This window comes from Pimephales promelas, chromosome 14, assembly GCF_988280905.1.
Source record: "Pimephales promelas chromosome 14, fPimPro1.hap1.1, whole genome shotgun sequence".
NCBI classification, from domain to species: Eukaryota; Metazoa; Chordata; class Actinopteri; order Cypriniformes; family Leuciscidae; genus Pimephales; species Pimephales promelas.
In genome coordinates, this window is record NC_142782.1 from 3,719,187 (window position 1) to 3,738,164 (window position 18,978).

The 18,978-nt window shown below is 36.7% G+C and overlaps 1 protein-coding gene across 1 annotated transcript; it reads right to left on the bottom strand.

Moving 5' to 3' along the window:
- Positions 1–13,215: 13,215 nt before the first annotated feature.
- On the bottom strand, positions 13,216–16,706 carry LOC120481351 (uncharacterized). Its single transcript, XM_089119178.1, has 3 exons — positions 15,041–16,706; positions 14,329–14,399; positions 13,216–13,811 (listed from the first exon to the last, which is right to left on the bottom strand). The coding sequence occupies exon 1, from the start codon at positions 16,258–16,260 to the stop codon at positions 15,280–15,282; it is 981 nt and encodes a 326-aa protein (XP_088975304.1). The 5' UTR covers positions 16,261–16,706; the 3' UTR covers positions 13,216–13,811; positions 14,329–14,399; positions 15,041–15,279.
- Positions 16,707–18,978: the final 2,272 nt, after the last annotated feature.

The following is an 18,978-nucleotide window of genomic DNA, read 5'->3' on the forward strand; positions in this document are numbered from 1 at the left end:
CCCCCCAGAATTCGGGATATTTTCATATCTAATCTGATTAAGTGTGCAGCACTACAACTGCTCTACAAATATCCAGGAGTCTTGACCCTGATCCGTGTGTCAGCGAGAAGGTGAGGCAGTATTTCCTCTTAATATGACTTAACACAGCTCCACCCGCTGACCGTTTAACACACCCCTCCCCTAGACCTGACCTTGTCCCTCCGACACCTCCCCCGCTGGAGGCTGTAAATGAGCACAATCATCAAATGACAAGATGTTTTCAATCAAGGAAGGCTGAGGATATTCAATTACTCTACCTTTCCCTCCGTCTCGCTCCACCCAGTTTTCTGTGCCCATCGATTCGATTACCAGCCACTGTCACTCTCGCAGGCTCCTCAGCGCAGCTCCATTAGGTAATGTGGGTCTTGTCCACCTGTAGAGATGTGTTGTCTGGAAATGTGGCGCTCTTTGAAGTGGCGGCCCATGCACAGCCACTTACCTGATTAAACCCAGTGCAGGAATAACATGCACTTTTACCAAGAATACAGAGAGAGAGAGTGAGAGAGAAATGGAAAACGAGGAAAAAGAGAACAATGTAATGCATAATTGTTATTTACTGGTGCTTAAAGGAGTAGTTCACTTTTGAAAAATCTTTTGCTGATAATTTACTCACCCCCATGTCATCCAAGATGTCCATGTCTTTCTTTTTTCAGTTGAAAAGAAATTAAGGTTTTTGACGAAAACATTCCAAGATTTTCTCCATATAATGGACTTCAGTGGGATTGGGAACCAAACGGTTCAAGGTCTAAAAAGACACTTTCAGTAAAAACTGCAAACTGTTCAAAGGGCTTTAAACGATTCCAGACGATGAATAAGGGTCTTATCAAGCGAAACGATCGCTCATTTAATAAATAAATAAATAACAAAGTTTAAGTTTAATAAGCTCAAATGCTCGCCATGCTCTGTTCTGTGATGTGCGTTCGTGACTCTCCTGTTCAAACTCATTCATCAAAATGAATGAATCTTTTTCCGAGTCATCTGGTTCATTCAACGAACAAAACGAACGAATTGACTCTGAAAAAGATTCGTTCATTTTGATGAACGAGTTCGAACAGGAGAGTCCAACACTATCTCACGACCAATTCGTACGAATTTGACGCATGATTAAAAAGTGTCTAATTCGTACTAATTCGTACGACCTCACTCGTACTAATTCCTACGATTTGTCTAAACCCACGTGATGGTTAGGTTTAGGTAATTCATACGAATTCATACGAATTGGCCAATTCGTAAAATATGTACGATTTAGCAAAATCGTATTAATTCGTACGTGTGAGGTCGTATGAATTGTTACGAATTAGCCACTTTTTAATCATTCGTCGAATTCGAACGACTTGGTTGTGAGATCGGGTTGGAGAGTCACGAACGTACATCAGAACAGAGCAAGATCATCACTATACTTATGTAAGATTTCCAGACCTGGTCGCGTTCCTGTAGTCCGAATGAGACATAAGAAAACTACAAATTTGGCGTTACATTTGCCGACAGGTGGTGCGTACTCGACAGTAGACTATAACTACATGTAAAGACACCTTGCAACCGGATAGCTTTTGAATTGTCATCATGATTCCAAAGCCGGTGCTGAATAAACAGGGAGCATGCGAGACAACTGCGCAAGGCTAAATTATTTACGACAGCGGTAATGGACAATTCCGCTTCCAACCTGTAGGGCGACCGCAGAGGAAAAGTTACTCGGTGTTGCTTTAATGCATATATTGCTCATATGTACGGGAAGTGATTTGAACAACCACCCTAAGCATAAACGCAGAACTCACCCCATTTTCATATCTGTGATATGATATGATAAATTTAATGACTTTAAATCATGTGGCTAGATTTGAAACCCTTTGAATATGTATTATTTTGCCTTATGGGATTGTTTAAGATGCAGGGCCATGTCTTTTTGTATTGTGTAACAGTGATATAGAGCCATAAAGATTTCTTACCAACACCCATGAACCTCAGAGATGATTCAATGAACATCAGAGATGATTCAAACCCATCTAAAAACAAATCAACATCCTGCCATAAAAATGTCCACAACACTAAAACAAATGTCCTTAATCAGCATTTTCTTTATTTGTTTTGTGAAAAATGTATATATATATTTTAAACAAGATACAGTTACTTGAGAAGCAGAATGCTTTTTTTTTCTTTTTTTTTTTTTAAATGTTCTTATTATGCTGACCAAGAAAAAAAGAAAGAAACTATTTTATCCACTTTTTGACCAAGCAAACATCTTCTTTAAAGAATCCACAGAAAGAACAGGATATTTGTTGAGCCAAATATGCCAAAGCCAGAGCCATTCATTCATGCGTTTGAGAGAATGAATTTTTTTTTTTTTTTTTTTTTTGGCAGTGTACTTTCTGAGTGGCAACAGAAGGAAGTGGATTTTCGGGAACTTTCATTACTTTTCCAAATAAATCTCACTCAACCCAAATGGATCCAGATTTTCCCTTTGTGGTGTCTTTCTATATTTGCTTCTGGCTTCCTGAAAAAAGAAAGAAGAGAAAATAGAAGGAATATGGTGTAGCTTTAACCAATGCTGTTATGTAAAATACAGTTGCCTCTTCATGCCGTACATTTAACTGTGGATGTTTCACCCTGAAATCAACATAACACAGTTTCATCAAGCAATTGACATGTTATTTAAAAAGTGACTACAGATTAGATCTCATGTGGCCCTATCTATCCATCCATCCATCCTGTAAAAAAAAAAGTGGTTTTAACGGTAAAAGACTGTAAAAATGCTACAGTGCAAAACTGTTAATTGGTTGACAGAAATTTTCTGTACTATATAAGGTAAATAACTGTAATAGATCTCATGATAAATTTAATGTAATTACAGAATTAAAAAATTAAAAAATAATGTAAATTTGCAGTTTTTGAAAGTGAAAAAGAACAACTCATTGTAATTCACAGTGAAAAAACGTAAATTGACATTCTCACAATTCCCTGTGTAACACTTCACATTTTATGTATTTTTGTTGAAATAACTGTTTCCTCATAGTTTGATTGTGATGATTGTTGGTTGTCAGTATTATAATGGTACAAAACAGATATCAATACTTCAATAGATAAATTAACATTATATCAGATAATGAAATATGGTTTATTACTGTAAATTTTAAGTTAAGTCTGTAAAACCGATAACGTTACTACCGTATTTTTGACGGTATAGTTCTGGCAACCACAGCTGTCGTTGTTTTACCGTAAAAATTACGTTTTTATTTTTTACAGTCTATCTATCTATCTATCTATCTATCTATCTATCTATCTATCTATCTATCTATCTATCTATCTATCTATCTATCTATCTATCTATCTATCTCACTGTAAAAAAAAATCACGATTTTAACGGTAAAATACTGTAAGTGCTACAGTGCAAAACTGTTAATTGGTTAACACAAAGTTTCCATATATATTCGGTAAATAACTGTGATAGATCTCATGGTAAATTTAATGTAATTTTACTGTAGAATACCGTTAAATTTACTTTTTTTGAAAGTGGAAAAGAACAACTCATTGTAATTTACAGTGAAAAAACATAAATTGACATTCCCACAATTCCCTGTGCATGTGACACCGATAACATTTTATGTATTTTTGTTGAAATAACTATGGTTCCTCATAGTTTGATTGTGATGATTGTTGGTTATCAGTAATGGTACCAAACAGATATCAATACTTCAATAGATAAATTAACATTGTATCAGATAATGAAATACAGTTTATTACTGTAAATTTTAAATTAAGTCTGTAAAACCAATAACGTTGCCTACCTTATTATTGACGGTAAAGTTCTGGCAACCACAGCTGCCGTTTTTTTACCGTAAAAATTACGGTTTTATTTTTTACAGTCTATCTATCTATCTATCTATCTATCTATCTATCTATCTATCTATCTATCTATCTATCTATCTATCTATCTATATCTGTCTGTCTTTCTGTCTGTCTAAAATATTCATATATCCATTCATCCATGCATTCATGAGTACAAAGATAAAATTACAAATAATTTACCCCCAGGACTTCTTGACTTCAGATGGATGATATCAGTTCCAGGCTTTAGAGACTATTTACCACATCAAAGTTTAAAATATTCCTTTATACGCACACACAACTTCACACATCAAAACGTTCTGCAAAACTTAGTTCTTGTCTTATTGCACCTTAAGGTCATGCTTTCCCTCACTCTCTTTCTCTCTCTATTTTACGAGAAGCCTTTGGCAAACACAGGCCAGTGGAAAGCCTCTTAGAGTGATTGTTTCAATTCTCGCAGTATCATGCATTGACTTGAATCCGGCGTTTGGCTGCGCTTCTGCTCTAGCGCTGCCCTTGCCATCTGCAATGAATCAGTCCAACTGCTGTAGTGCATTAGGCTGCATTTTCCATGGCAGTGTTTGCAGCCATATGCATAGGCACAGGCGGCTTTTCTAGTGAAGGAGGTCTGGATTCTGTCTTTTCCCATGACCCAGCTTGAATAGCATTAGTTAAAGGTGTGTTCCTTGGAGATGTATTATCAGCCGGTTAAGGGTGTATTAATCGCCGTTGTTAGGATAAGAGGTAGCTAACTTTCCTTGGAGGAAGGTTAAGCTGCAATACACACATACATAGTGAACACACAAAATAATATTCACATCAATAAATGCACTTCCCTGCTCTTAACTGTGGCGTCTGCTGCAATAAGCTCCAGATGGAAGCTGGCCCTTGTCCAGGCAAGACCTGGGGTGTGATGAAGAAACGCACAAAGTTCACACACTAACCTACACATACTGTACATAATCACAGATGAAAATGAGATGTGTACTATCATATGGAAGCTTGTTTCCAGCACTGAATAAAAAAAAAAAATTGTGACTTTTTATCTCACAATTACAAGATATAAAGTCAGAATTGTGAGAAAAAAGACAGAATTGAGACTTTTTATTTCACAATTCTTACTTTACGTATAACACATAATTGTGAGTTTATATCGAAATTCTGGCATCTTTTCTCATAATTGTGAGATATAAACTCGTAATGGCGAGTTATCAGGCCAATTCTAAGGGGGAAAAAAATGTATACTATATAAATTATATAAAATTTTAACTTTATATCTCGCAATTGTGACTTTTTATCACGCAATTCTGACTTTATATCTCACAATTCAGACTATATCTTGCAATTCTGACTTTATATCTCACAATTCAGACTATATCTCGCAATTCTGACTTTATATCTCGCAATTCAGACTATATCTCGCAATTCTGACTTTATATCTCGCAATTCTGACTTTATATCTCGCAATTCTGACTTTATATCTCGCAATTCTGACTTTATATCTCGCAATTCTGACTTTATATCTCGCAATTCTGACTATATCTCGCAATTCTGACTTTATATCTCGCAATTCTGACTTTATATCTCGCAATTCTGACTTTATATCTCGCAATTCTGACTTTATATCTCACAATTCAGACTATATAACACGCAATTGCGACTTTATATCTCGCAATTCAGACTATATCTCGCAATTCTGACTTAATATCTCGCAATTCAGACTTTATATCTCGCAATTCTGACTTTATATCTCGCAATTCTGACTTTATATCTCGCAATTCTGACTTTATATCTCACAATTCAGACTATATCTCGCAATTCTGACTTAATATCTCGCAATTCAGACTATATCTTTCAATTCTGACTTTATATCTCGCAATTCTGACTTTATATCTCGCAATTCTGACTTAATATCTCGCAATTCAGACTATATCTTTCATTTCTGACTTTATATCTCGCAATTCTGACTTTATATCTCGCAATTCAGACTTTATATCTCGCAAATTCAGACAATATTACGCAATTCAGACTTTATATCTCGCAATTCTGACTTTATATCTCGCAATTCTGACTTTATATCTCGCAATTCTGACTTTATATCTCACAATTCAGACTATATCTCGCAATTCTGACTTTATATCTCACAATTCAGACTTTATATCTCGCAATTCTGACTTTATATCTCACAATTCAGACTATATCTCGCAATTCTGACTTTATATCTCGCAATTCTGACTTTATATCTCGCAATTCTGACTTTATATCTCGCAATTCTGACTTTATATCTTGCAATTCTGACTTTATATCTTGCAATTCTGACTTTATATCTCGCAAATTCAGACTATATTTTGCAATTCTGACTTTATATCTCACAATTCTGACTTTATATCTCACAATTCTGACTTTATAACACACAATTGCGACGTTATATCACTCAATTCTGACTTTATATCTCACAGTTTTGAGAAATAAAGTCAGAATTGCGAGATATAGTCTGAATTTGCAAAATATAAAGTCAGAATTGCGAGATATAGTCTGAATTTGCGAGATATAAAGTCAGAATTGCGAGATAGCTAAAGTCTGAATTGCGAGATATAAAGTCAGAATTGCGAGATAATTGCGAGATATTAAGTCAGTAATTACCTTTTTTATTGTCCATCCTAACCAACCCATGCATATACAATGCACGTAAAAACTCATTTTCGCGTATAAATTGCACGATAAACACACTGTGTGCTATAGAGATGCATTTAGTGTGATCCGGTTGAATTGATACGTCAGGCAGAAAGCCTTGAGAGAGAAGGGGGAACGTACTGTTCAGTCCAATGATTTCCAAAGAGATTCCGGCCACTGTGTCAACATTCAGACCCAGTGTACAAATATTATTAATCTAACTCAACAAATGAAGTAGAAGGAGGAAATGTGCTGGAAAACTGAAGGGAATGTGTGCCTTCATCCTCCTCTTTCCCATAGGATAAGAAGAGAAGAATCAAAAAAGAATGGAAAATTGCATTTGTCCATCAATAAAGGTCTTTAAATACATAAAGCTCATATGACCCAAAATGATTATATGTACACTTCTGCCAAAGCGCAAAGAAAATTCTAGGCTTTTGTATAGACATAACACCCACTGTTTAATTTTAAAGTGCAATTTAATACCAGTGTTGTGGGCTGTCTTGGAATTTTTAGTTTATGTGTTAAAATAAACACCGTCTTGGGTGGAACCGGTTAGAGAGAGATGTAGTACATCCTTATTTTGCAAATCCAGGGCAGTAATTGACCAATAACAAACCTAATGCGTGGTGATGACGTCTGCTTTGGGTTCGTGGTGACACCACTTCTGAATGTTGTAAGTGTGGTCTGCACTGAAATGCTTTGCTCTTTTAACAATATGCTATTTTAAGACACTTTTATTTAGCCTTTTTTAGCCCATATATGAGTGATTCATATGGTTTTACCAATAACATATGTCCAAACCTGAAAGAGAACCTGCATCCATTAAACAGTTGGATCCAGAAATTCTATGTCAATGTGTTTTTTTCCCCCTATTTTTTTTTTTTTTACACGTTAATATGGCTGTTGAGGCTTCTAATTAATCTTCTACTTGTGAAATAGAAGACTAAGTGTCATTTGAAGGATACACACATCACGCTAAGATGTGTGTACATGTATTAACCCGTAACCTGTTGCTTATTACGAAATGCGATGGCCAGAATCTCTGCTTTCCAACTTCTGCTTTCAGAAGATCGGCCAACAGTGTGTGTTCATTCAGCCGGGAGCTGTGGACTAACCAGACCAGACCCCTCTGGAGTCTCGCGCACACACATACGCGTTTACTTAGCTATTTAATTGGGGAGATTCCATAGACATCTATTGATTTTACACAGCTTGGTATAAATAATCCTAACCTTAGCTAAACTTCATATAATTTTTATAAAAGAGGAAGTAGCCTATACTTAAAAGGATTTTTTTGGGTCAAATTTAGCACATCTAAGCACCACATCTATAATTAAGTTATAACTCGGGATAATCAAGTTTTTTTTTAATCACATTTTTATTGTCATTTTGATATCATTTAAACATAAAAAATGACGAAGACAACTGAGTAAAAAAACAAAGTAGCAGTGAATTTTTTTTTTATATAACAATACAAATAATAAATCATAATAAAAATAATTAAAACTGGTCAGTCACACTGAAGAGTGAATAACCCGAGATACAAAGAAAAAAATATTTGAGTCAACATATGCTTCAAAATATACACAAGATACAATAGCGACAGATTATGTAAAAGAAATATCCATACAAAAACCTTGACATTCAAACCAGTAGAATAGCGCTGAAAGAAGTCAGCCAACAGGGAACCCTAATACAACTGTAAATATATGAATACAAAGAAAATATCCATAAAGTTTTTAATGCTGTTTATATGTCTATGTGCTGTTTTTATTGTGCTTTAAGGTGTGTAAATTCATAAGTCGACAGCATTGCTGAGTATTTTCTAATTAAAACTGCAGTGAACCAAAGACAGTCTCAAAAACACGGGTTGAAATCGCTGGTGTTTCTGACGTCACAAACTACCTTGTAACCAAGTAGGTTTCAACGTGAGATCGTCAACCAGTGGATCTCTGAGCTGAGTGAGTGAGTGGAGGCGGGGCTCATTTGCATATTCAGTATACTAAACTAAATGAGGCAAGAGTGTAGAGTTACATTCAAACGATTTTTTTAAGGGATACAATTATTGACTACAGGGGACTTCATGCTACATGAGAAAGAGTGCTGCACTGAATATCAAAATTAATATTAAGTAACTCAATTTTTTGACACAATATTGTCTTTTTGTCTCCGCCAACGAAAACGGGTCCAAACGAAGCTAAAGTTTACTCTGAATGAATCCCTTTGAATCGGTTAAGTATTGGCCAAATATAATTCATGACTCACTCTGGACATTTGTCTCCACCTACTGGCACGGTGAAGCAAATCAGGAAAGTCCCCACCACTAATGGATTCACATTTAGTGCAAACAAGTCCTCCTTATAGGCCCCGTCCACACTACTGCGTTTTCGTTTAAAAACGGAGAATTAAAACGAATACGATCTCCGTCCACACCAGCGTTTTATCTGCATATTAGAAATGATCTCCGTCCACATTAAAACGACTGAAAACGTGGATCACGCGACCATTCACCAACACTGGTGAATGTGCCGGTGTAAACAGGGGCTGACAAATCAGGGAAGGACACGTCATGACTGATGACACCAAATCACAGAGCCGAGCGTCAGCCTCTGCGTCATCGCTTCTAAACTCCTCAATTTAGTCCCCGTCTTCACTAAAACGCCCTCCGGAGATTCAAAAAGCAAAACGGAGCTGCAGCGTTTCTAAACTTCTCCGTTTTAGGTCTTAATTTTTTCCGTTTTAGTCTGGACGGGAGGTGCAAATGTAGCAAAAGGTCTCCGTTTTTAAACGAAAACGCTGTAATGTGGACGGGGCCTAAGGCCCTGTTTACACGAGAACGCTAGTGGGTGAAAACGTAAAAATATTTTATCGGATGTGCCTTTCGTTTACACGGCGACGGCGTTTTGGGGGCTTAAAAACGCAAAAAAGTGAAACCACTCTCCAGAGTGGAAATCTTAAAAACGCTAAACCATCACATTCCCGTGTAAAGGGTAAAAACGCAAAAGTGCGCTGAACTGTGCAGAATATCATATGGTCCGTTGTTTTCGGAAGAAATACAAACACAAACCGTTTTCTTCTCTTCAATATGTACATGTAGTCTACTGTTCGCGCTCACTTTATCACCTTATTCACATCTCACCGGTGCACATGGATCGGCGTTCGTAGATCGACTGGTAGAGACTATTTTTCAAAGATGGCTTCTTCCTGTATTCGCGAAGTTGACTGTGTGTATAAAGTATCTTCTTATTAAACTGTATAGACACTGACAAAGTTCTCAATGCTTCGGTTTAAATGTAGAGACCCTTATTATGCTGTCGTGTTAGTGTGGGGGTATTTTGAGCCTTGTTATTGGTAATAACAAGCGATTTTTATTTGTCAACTCTATGCCCTATATACTAGCGTTATAGGCTAAACTGTTTTTAGAGATAAAACTATTTAAATTCGGCAATCATGAAAACAAATCTCAGATAACGGTTGACTAGGTAACAATGTGTAATTAGACCAAAGGTTCATTTTGCGCCGGAGTTCTCCTTTAAATAAACCCCCGGGCTTCCCACGACATTGTGGTGGTGTTCATGTGCGCCATCACTCCTAAATCCGATCTCTCCGACATGACTTGAATGTGTCATCTGTATGGAACGTATGAAAGCTTGTTTCTGCCACAGAAAAAAAAATAAATAAAAAGATAATTGCTCCTTTTTTATTTCGCAATTCTGATATTTTCTTCTTAGAACTGTGAGATACAAACTAGCAATTCTGAGGAAGAGGACTGTGGAATATAACATGAAGGTGTTGTGTAAGTGTTAAGTTCACATTATAGACCGGGCCTCTAACTGAAAGGCCGCTGTAAAATTGTTATAGATTGACAAACAGTGCATGAAAGCGAAACTGTCAGTGACTGCTGGGACAATATATGAAATAAACAAGAAATGTAATCTGTTCCTGGCCCAGGGCATTAATAGTGCCTTCTAAACACTTAGCAGAAGAGATAATAATGTACCACAAAATATAGCCATCAAAGCTATGTATTACGAACAAGGACAGATTATGGGGCCTGTGAGGTCCCGGGGCATTAGCCTCTTTGGATATAAAGCTCTATCACAAATAAGAGAAATATTGACATACATTTACGAAAATGAACACCATCAGGTGCGGTACTTTCTTCATTTTTTTCATATTTTGTTTCCAAGTGTCAGGGCACCACAGGCTAACAGAAGCCCCAAAGCACTGACCCCGAAGTTTGCGAATTTATATCTCACAATTGTGATTTCTTGTTATTTGAATTAGAGATTGACCGAAAAACCAATGCAAAAATCCATATCGATAGTTTTTTCTTAATTGCGTCAGTTGCTGGAGTGACTGAGAAGGGTCTTCTGTCTTTAAAGTCCCACTAAAGTGCCCTTAAACGCACAGCAATATTCAATGTGTTGTTGTAATTTCCACTGAAACAGGAAGACAGGACTTTTTTAGCCAATATCACAGCTCGGCCAGAGCCGTAGTTTCCTCCTTATCTCTAACCATTTCTCCTCCTAATCTTCTCCATATCGTTGTAAAATACAGCATTCTGTGCAGACGTCAAATGGGTCTGATCCATATTTTTGCACATTTGATCCGATCTGTGTCGTGTCTCTGGACCAGAGCTGCCGTGGTTCGTGTGACACTGACCTGAAACCTCCATTTCATTTGAAACTTCTTCAAACTTTCTGGTCCAAACTTTCACAAGACAACTTTCTCGACAAACTTTTTAATCAGACTTCATTCACCCCACACTGAATCATTTACCAGGTAATACATGTATGAAAATGATCGATTTTCAGGCACACCTGGCAGCGGCCGTTTATAATGTAGGGGGCGGAGTTTCAGATTCTAGAGAGAATTTGATTGGACAGAAAACATGACGAGAGGCTGAATTGCAGAGTGATGTCATCACAATCACGGATCCAAATTGGTGGAAGTGAGAGACTGTAGGTTTGGCTTATATCTTTTAAATGCCAATATTGTAATTATTTTGGAGCACACAAGCTTATAGATAACAGTAAGGCTTAACATATTCATACTTAAAGCCAGAAAACTTCCATTTTGATATCATGGGGACTTTAAACAGTACGAGAGCGGCCTCTAGAGGTGGAACACAAACTGTCACTGACGCCTCGCGGTGTTTTCTGACACGCGTGAGGCCACGCGCTGCACAGAAGATGCAGATTTAAAACGAAACGCTATGCAATGTATACAGTAGAGTCAGACCGATATTATCGGCCGATATTGGGCATTTTCCAAAATATCGGTATCGGCAGTTATAATGGCCGATAAATGAATATTTAAAAAATAAAATAAAAACGGACGATTGAAACACGCTTCAATCATCTCTCCTTGGCCTGTTATATTGAAAATGTATGTTTTACAATTTGCAGTATGATGTTATCTATTGCTAAATTATGGCTCATCATAGACTAGCTAACCACAAAGCTAGCTAATGCCACTATCATCAGTGGAAGACCGCTAACGTTAACATTAATGAGCTTGGAAACCACAACGAACTTTTTCTGCCTAAATAAAGTAATGATTACTGTATTTATAACTCGCATATCTCTAGTTACAGTGCCTGCATTGTAAAATGTAAATTATACTTGCGAGGAGTGAACATTTAGACATAGAGAAAAAGTGTCAAACGTATCTTGTGCAGAAAAGTTAGCTTGTGTGTGAAATCCAACAATATTTTAAAAAAAAAATATCGGCCGATATATCGGATTTTAAAACCCAAAAATATTTCTATCAGTATCTGCCTTCAAAATCCTTTATCGATCGGGCTCTAATACACACCTAGGATGACTTGAGGGTGAGTAAATCATGGGAGTTAAATCAACTATCACTTTAGGATAGCTTCCTCTTATAGTAACTAATGTGTGAGTGTATTTAGCAATGATGACAGAATCAATTCATGTGTGAAAGCAGATGGAGAAAAGGGGTGGAAATGTTGCAGTTCTTGACATTTAAGCCCCAGTTAAACGTCTACTATTTGGCACTGAGGTCCACCACGAGATGCTGGTACGCCATGGTCTTTCCTTTAAAACTGGCCGCTAACAGAATATCCTTATTGTCAATAGACACCAGACTGAACCCTCGAGGCGCCAGCATGTTCAGTTCCTGAAAGGGCAGGAACCTTGAGTGAGGTCGTCCCACAGATAGATCCGAGAGAAGGAATAGTCGCTCCTCAGCAGAAGGCCATCGAGCCGCGTGACGGCAGGGTTTGGATCTCCACGAAGTGCTGGTTGTCCCAGCGCAGGATCTTCGAGTCGCCAATGAAGCGCGTGAGGCAGAGATACAGCACTTTTCGCAACCAGAAGTGCTTCAGAATATTATAAAGTTTTCTGAAGGATCACGTAAAAAGTGTTTCCATCTGTCCAAATGTGTGTAAATAAAAATATACAACATTTAAAATGAAATGTTGTATAAATGAAAAGGTTAGGAATCATATTTGTTTCAAGAGTTTTTTTTTTATTGGGTTAGTTTACCAACATGAATATTGCCTGGGGCAGGGGTCTCCAACCTTTTTTCACTTGAGAGCTACTTTTAAAAAAAGTAAAGTGCCCGAGAGCTACAATACTTAAATCTCTCAAATAACGCCTCATAACTATCCTATTAACAACCATCCAAAACTGTTTTAGACCTAAGAGTCTGTGTAGGCCTGTATATGTCATCCTTTAATGTCACAGAAAAGAACAGAATCAGAAAAATGTACTATTTTACTGTAGAAACACATAACTATAGTTGATTTTAGTTGGAAAATTCCATTTCATGATTATAGTGACCAAAATGATCACGGTTATCACAGAATGCTGTTCAAATAAATTAGCATCAATATGCACATTTTACATAAACATTAAAAATGATGGCCAGATTTAAAAGGAGTGTTTGCAACATAAAGTTTTGAGAAAAAAAGGTTTTATAAAAAGATAAACCTCACATATTTCTGTAGCTACTAAAAGAATTTAAAAAAAAAAGAGTCAAAAAAGATAAATGCTGACATTTACAATGCATATTAGCTTATCTTTTTTTATTAATAGTCAAATTCTGGCCCTGGTCTGTAATTCATATTTAGGCTATGAGACAATTTGTAATTTTCAAAAAACTTTTTTTATTTTAAACTCATTTATTGCTCATTAGTTGGGTGTGACCGGGCATGGCGGCGGTCGCACGCCAGATTAAACCACCTGATGGTTTATCTCGGTGTGTGTCGGTGGCTTTGTCAGACATGCGATTCTTCCTCACTGCTCCTGTAAAAAGCACACAAAGCAAAGAAACAAAGACTAAATATTAGATTCAATATTCAAAGATTCTTTATTACACGACATTAGTAAAATGCTAGCACAAATAAATAATAATACATGTGACTAAAGTGGGGTGGAGTGAGTAATATTAAGGTAAAAGAGTATCAAAACTCGAGAGCACGTAGATGTGAATTTGAGAATTTGCCCAATAAATATTCATACTTGTACATGAACATTTACACAAACCTGTAAAATTGAATGTTAAAAAATGCAATTATATATTACAAGTTTGTGTCTGTCATTGTATTTCTGTGAATGGCATTTTACACATTTGTGACTAGACTACTTGTCTGCAGCTTCAAATTCTGAATACAGGTTAGTGACTTTTGTCTGCGAGTGCAAATTTTAACATTCAACTTTAGATTTTAATTTTACCTTCATGGACTAGTGAATGAATGAATGAATGAATGAATGAGAGAGTGGTGATTAGGTAACGTGAAAGGCATCTATATATAATACTTACAGCCAAAATGGCCTTTGGCTGGTTACAATGTTTTTGGTATCTCTTCCACCAATGGAGGCCAGCATTCAAACCTGTGGAAACAAAACACTAAATTAGTAAGAAAATGAGCAAAGGTATGAGCAAGATATTCATAGACAGTATATTCTGATTTACAGGATAATAAAAGTAGATATCCATAAATAGCTCTGTAATTATTTCTCCAACTAACATAATTTCACAAACAGCTTGTTTAAAAAATTAATAAAAGAGGCAGGTAGTTTGATAGCTAATAGATCATATATGTTGATGTCGTACTGTACAGCCGGTTTAATACTGAGAGAATTGCTATGGTACTGACGTCCAACTAGTTTAATGTATTTGGACGAATTTGGTAAGACATTCATTTGTTATTGTTTTAGTAGCTAGCTAGCTAGCCGCGGTCACCGCTAGTAACTTTGGTGGGTAGCGCAATGGCTAACGTTATACGATTTTGCAGCTAAAACACAATTTGGTCACGTTATTCAGCAATTTTTGTGAATAATAAGCAAATATCACCAATTCAGCCTTAAAGCCTATATGTTCACATTAGTTGTGGATGTTTAAAAGAACATACGGCATACTACCAGCTTATCTGACACGTCGTACAAACGTTTATAAACTCATATTTTTAGTATATGTAGCAGACTAACATGACATCAACACCAGTTTACTTTTATAATGTAACTTTACTTACTAAATTATACTTGTACAATGCACTTGCCAATTAGCAAAGACGGTGCATCCTGCAGTCTTCCACTCTTGTCAGTGGGTTTATGAGGGGTGGCACTGGTCCTGTAGCTCGCGAACGATGGATGGCCTAGGGCCTCCTGATGTCTAGAAAGAGCCCTGAGATGGATGATAACCTTCTGAGTCAGCATATCTGGCTGATAACCACTGATGACGCCCATTCAGTCGAGTGATAACATTCACATTTTAGTTTCTTGAGGTCCAAGCCTCTTTTGGACCACTCTTCACCCCATCAGAAGGCGAAGATTCTGCTTTTGACTTTTTATAAATGTACATGAGGAGTGAAGGAGGCCTTCTGTCACCCATCGGGAGATGGGGTGTCACAAATGACTTCAATTTCTTCAGGGTGAAATTATTAGTCTTCTGACGTACGTTTTGGATCAGATCTCCAATTTCTGCCACATGTCTTTTTTCCATACTGTCTTGAAGGCTTTTCTTTGGCTCCTTAATGGAAGAAGCTATCTCCTGCTTCAACCCATCTTTCACCCGCTGAACCTCATCTTTGTTCACCCGCTGCAGCATTGGGCTTGGAGACGAACCTTCTGGGAGATTAAATCTGGCTTTTCGACCTTTCTTCACTTTCTTTGCCTGCTTTGTGGGGAAAGCATTGCTCTCCGGACTGAGGCTCTGAGGCACAGTTTCTGGAGGATGAGTTAAGTCAACATCTTCTTCGTTCTTTAGCTCATCTACTGAGGAAACATTTGTCTGAAGTTCCTCAACAGAAGAAGCGTTCGCCTGGAGTGTCTCTTTAGAAGAACCATTTTCCTGTAGGAAGTTTTGTCTATCCTGAAGCATATGTTGTTGTCTCTGGGCTACAGCTCTTCGAGGTGGTGTAACCTTGACCCCTGTCTTTGTCTCCCAAGACCTTTTACTTTGAAATGGTTCAAAGCTCGTTGAAGCGGTCGTCTCCTCAGGTACACTCTGCTTCGTTTCGCCGAGAGTAAAATTCTTGAACTTTTCCAAGATCCGAGTTCTGTCTTCCTCTACTTGTGCCTTTACATAGATCTCCCTTTCGGCACAATAATATCTGCTGAATTTAGGAAAAGGCGCCAAACTCCTGACGACAGAGTTGGGGATATAACCATCAGGAGCAATGGGCCAGATTATTTTTTGGTCGGGGAGATTCCCCTGCTTACCGATTTTATCCGCCAGTTTGGTTGGTAGCATCGTGAGTAAAGTGACCACAAACGAACAATCACGCTGTAAAACAGTCTGTGAGGAATCGCCCGAACATGCCTGTTGCCTACTCCTTTGACGTCTTCGCTCTGACGTCAAACATTCCAGGCACGTGCTTGTTTGAAGAGCGTAAGCTATCTTTAAAAGTAAACAACACGTTCAAAACAAAATAACAATTTTGAGCACACAATACCATATTAAAATGACTTGATATACATAACGTCGAATGAGCAACCTGTTTTGAGACTCTGTAAGCCGGAATATCGGACCGGATCGGCATTCTCAACTGCCAAATAAGTTGTCTAAAATGTATTTTTATTTATTGTATTAATAATACTGATAGGCCTACTGTTATTGCTGTTAGTACACAGAAATAATGTGATTACTGATGCTGTCAAAATCGACGTGTTGGTAGCTAGCCTACTACATAGGCTGCACATTGAAATGCGATGATGATAAACCCAAAAAAGTTCTCAAAAAACATTTTTTTTTTTAAAATTTATATATTATTATAAATATCTTGAATAAAGCGTGAACCTACAAATCAATCAACCTACCGGATAGATTGTACAAAATACTTAGATAAGCTCCAAAAACCTAATTTTAGATAAAATTGGAGAATTAGATTTAAATGTAACAAAATCATTAGATACAAATACAATCCTTAACGATCATCAACTTCACGAGGAGACAATAAAGCACCATTCGCGCTCATATTCATGCATATTTCATGCAGTTTGGTCCTTGTTTGATAGAATCAAAATTTAGGAGCATTTTTTGTAAATCAATCAACAGTTTAAAATTATATAATCCATAGCCTACTAATCTAGGCCTATACTTATCTTTCTTTTATCAAGAAATTGGTTACTTTCTGCATGCATATTTGAGGACTTTTAAACACAGAATTAGCGTTCACTAAACGTTTAGATTTCTATCCCACACTGCCCCCTGCAGGCCTCAGATGACTGTCCCATGGCGCAGATGGTCAGTCACTGTTGGCACATGGATGGAGATAGACAGATGAAGCAGGAAAGAAAAACCCCTTCATCTTTGGAGGCTATGGACAAAAAAAGACTGAGAGAGGGTGAAAGGATCAATGGTAAGTATTTTCCACTATACATTTAATTTTGATTGTTTTTGAGCTAAATTATGACCCATTTACCTCATCACAGCACACTTATAATCAGACAGTGTGATAAAGACATGGTAACAACCAGAGAGCCTGCATTCAATAATAATAATAATATTCATATGCAAGATATTTCAACTTTATTTTGTCGCGTCATAAATTACATTTCCACCACAGTCAGTTATTGCAATACATGCTGATGACAGCAGATGTTTTATAATGACATGCCAATTAGTAATTCAGCGTATTGTTCCCAAGTAGTCAATATTTTCAGAGAATAATCTGCATAGAAAAGCAAAGCCTTAACAGTCAAGCTCAACTGAGTGATGAAAATGTTATTTTTCTTGGTAACACATTATATTCTAAAAGTACCTACAGACATTTTCGTGTTATGATGATCATGGATCAGGGAGTCATCCGTCTAAAAATATAATTTCACTTTTTATATATATATATATATATATGAAAGTGCTGAACATACAACATATTCATTGCAATGCATATGGTAAATGTTCATTTAGCTTTGAAGGCCCAAATGGGTAATCGGTAGTAGTAGTTTTTATTAGTGTATATTAACATGTTGTTGTTTTTTTTTGTTAAAAGGGTAGTTTACCCAAAAATGAAAATTAGCCCATGATTTACTCATCCTCAAGGTGTATATGACTTTGCTCTTTCAGACGAATACAATCGGAGTTACATATATATTTATAAAAAAAAGCTTTATAATGGCAATTATAAAGAAACAGCAACAGCCATTCACTCCCTCTATAAAGTTTAGAAGAGCAAGGGCATTTTTTAATATAACTCTGATTATATACGTCTGAAAGAGGCATGTCATGCCTCTTTCAGGCGTATATAATCAGAGTTATATTAAAAAATGCCCTGGCTCTTCTAAACTTTATAGCGGGAGTGAATGGCTGTTTCTGTTTCGAAGTCCATAAAAGTGCATCCATCCATCATAAAAGTGCTCCATACGGCTCCGAGGGTTAATAAAGGCCTTTGGAAGTGAAGCAATGAGTTTAAGAAAAAAACGTCTTATTTAACAAGTTACAAAGTCAAATTCTAGCTGCCAACCGGACATACGGATTCCACTTAGACACTACCATGTCTAAAGCGCAACTTATGCTAGTAATATAGTAATAGTAAAACTGCCGATATTTACGCTACGCCATGATGCACTGCAATACTTCTGACGTCACAATTTGCGAATTTGCGCTTTAGGAACAAAACTTTAGACTGCATATGGCCGTTTGGCAGAAAGCTTTTTTTTATATAAATATATATGTAGCTCCGTTTGTATTCGTCTGAAAGAGCAAAGTCATATACACCTTGAGGGTGAGTAAATCATGGGCTAATTTCATTTTTGGGTAAACTACCCCTTTAACAACAAAAAAACAACATGTTAATATACACTACTACTAATAAAAACTACTACTACCGATTACCCATTTGGGCCTTCAAAACTAAATGAACATTTACCGTATGCATTGCAATGAATATGTTGTATGTTACTCTAATAGGATGTACATTGTTCAGCACTTTCATATATATATATAAAAAAAGTGAAATTATATTTTTAG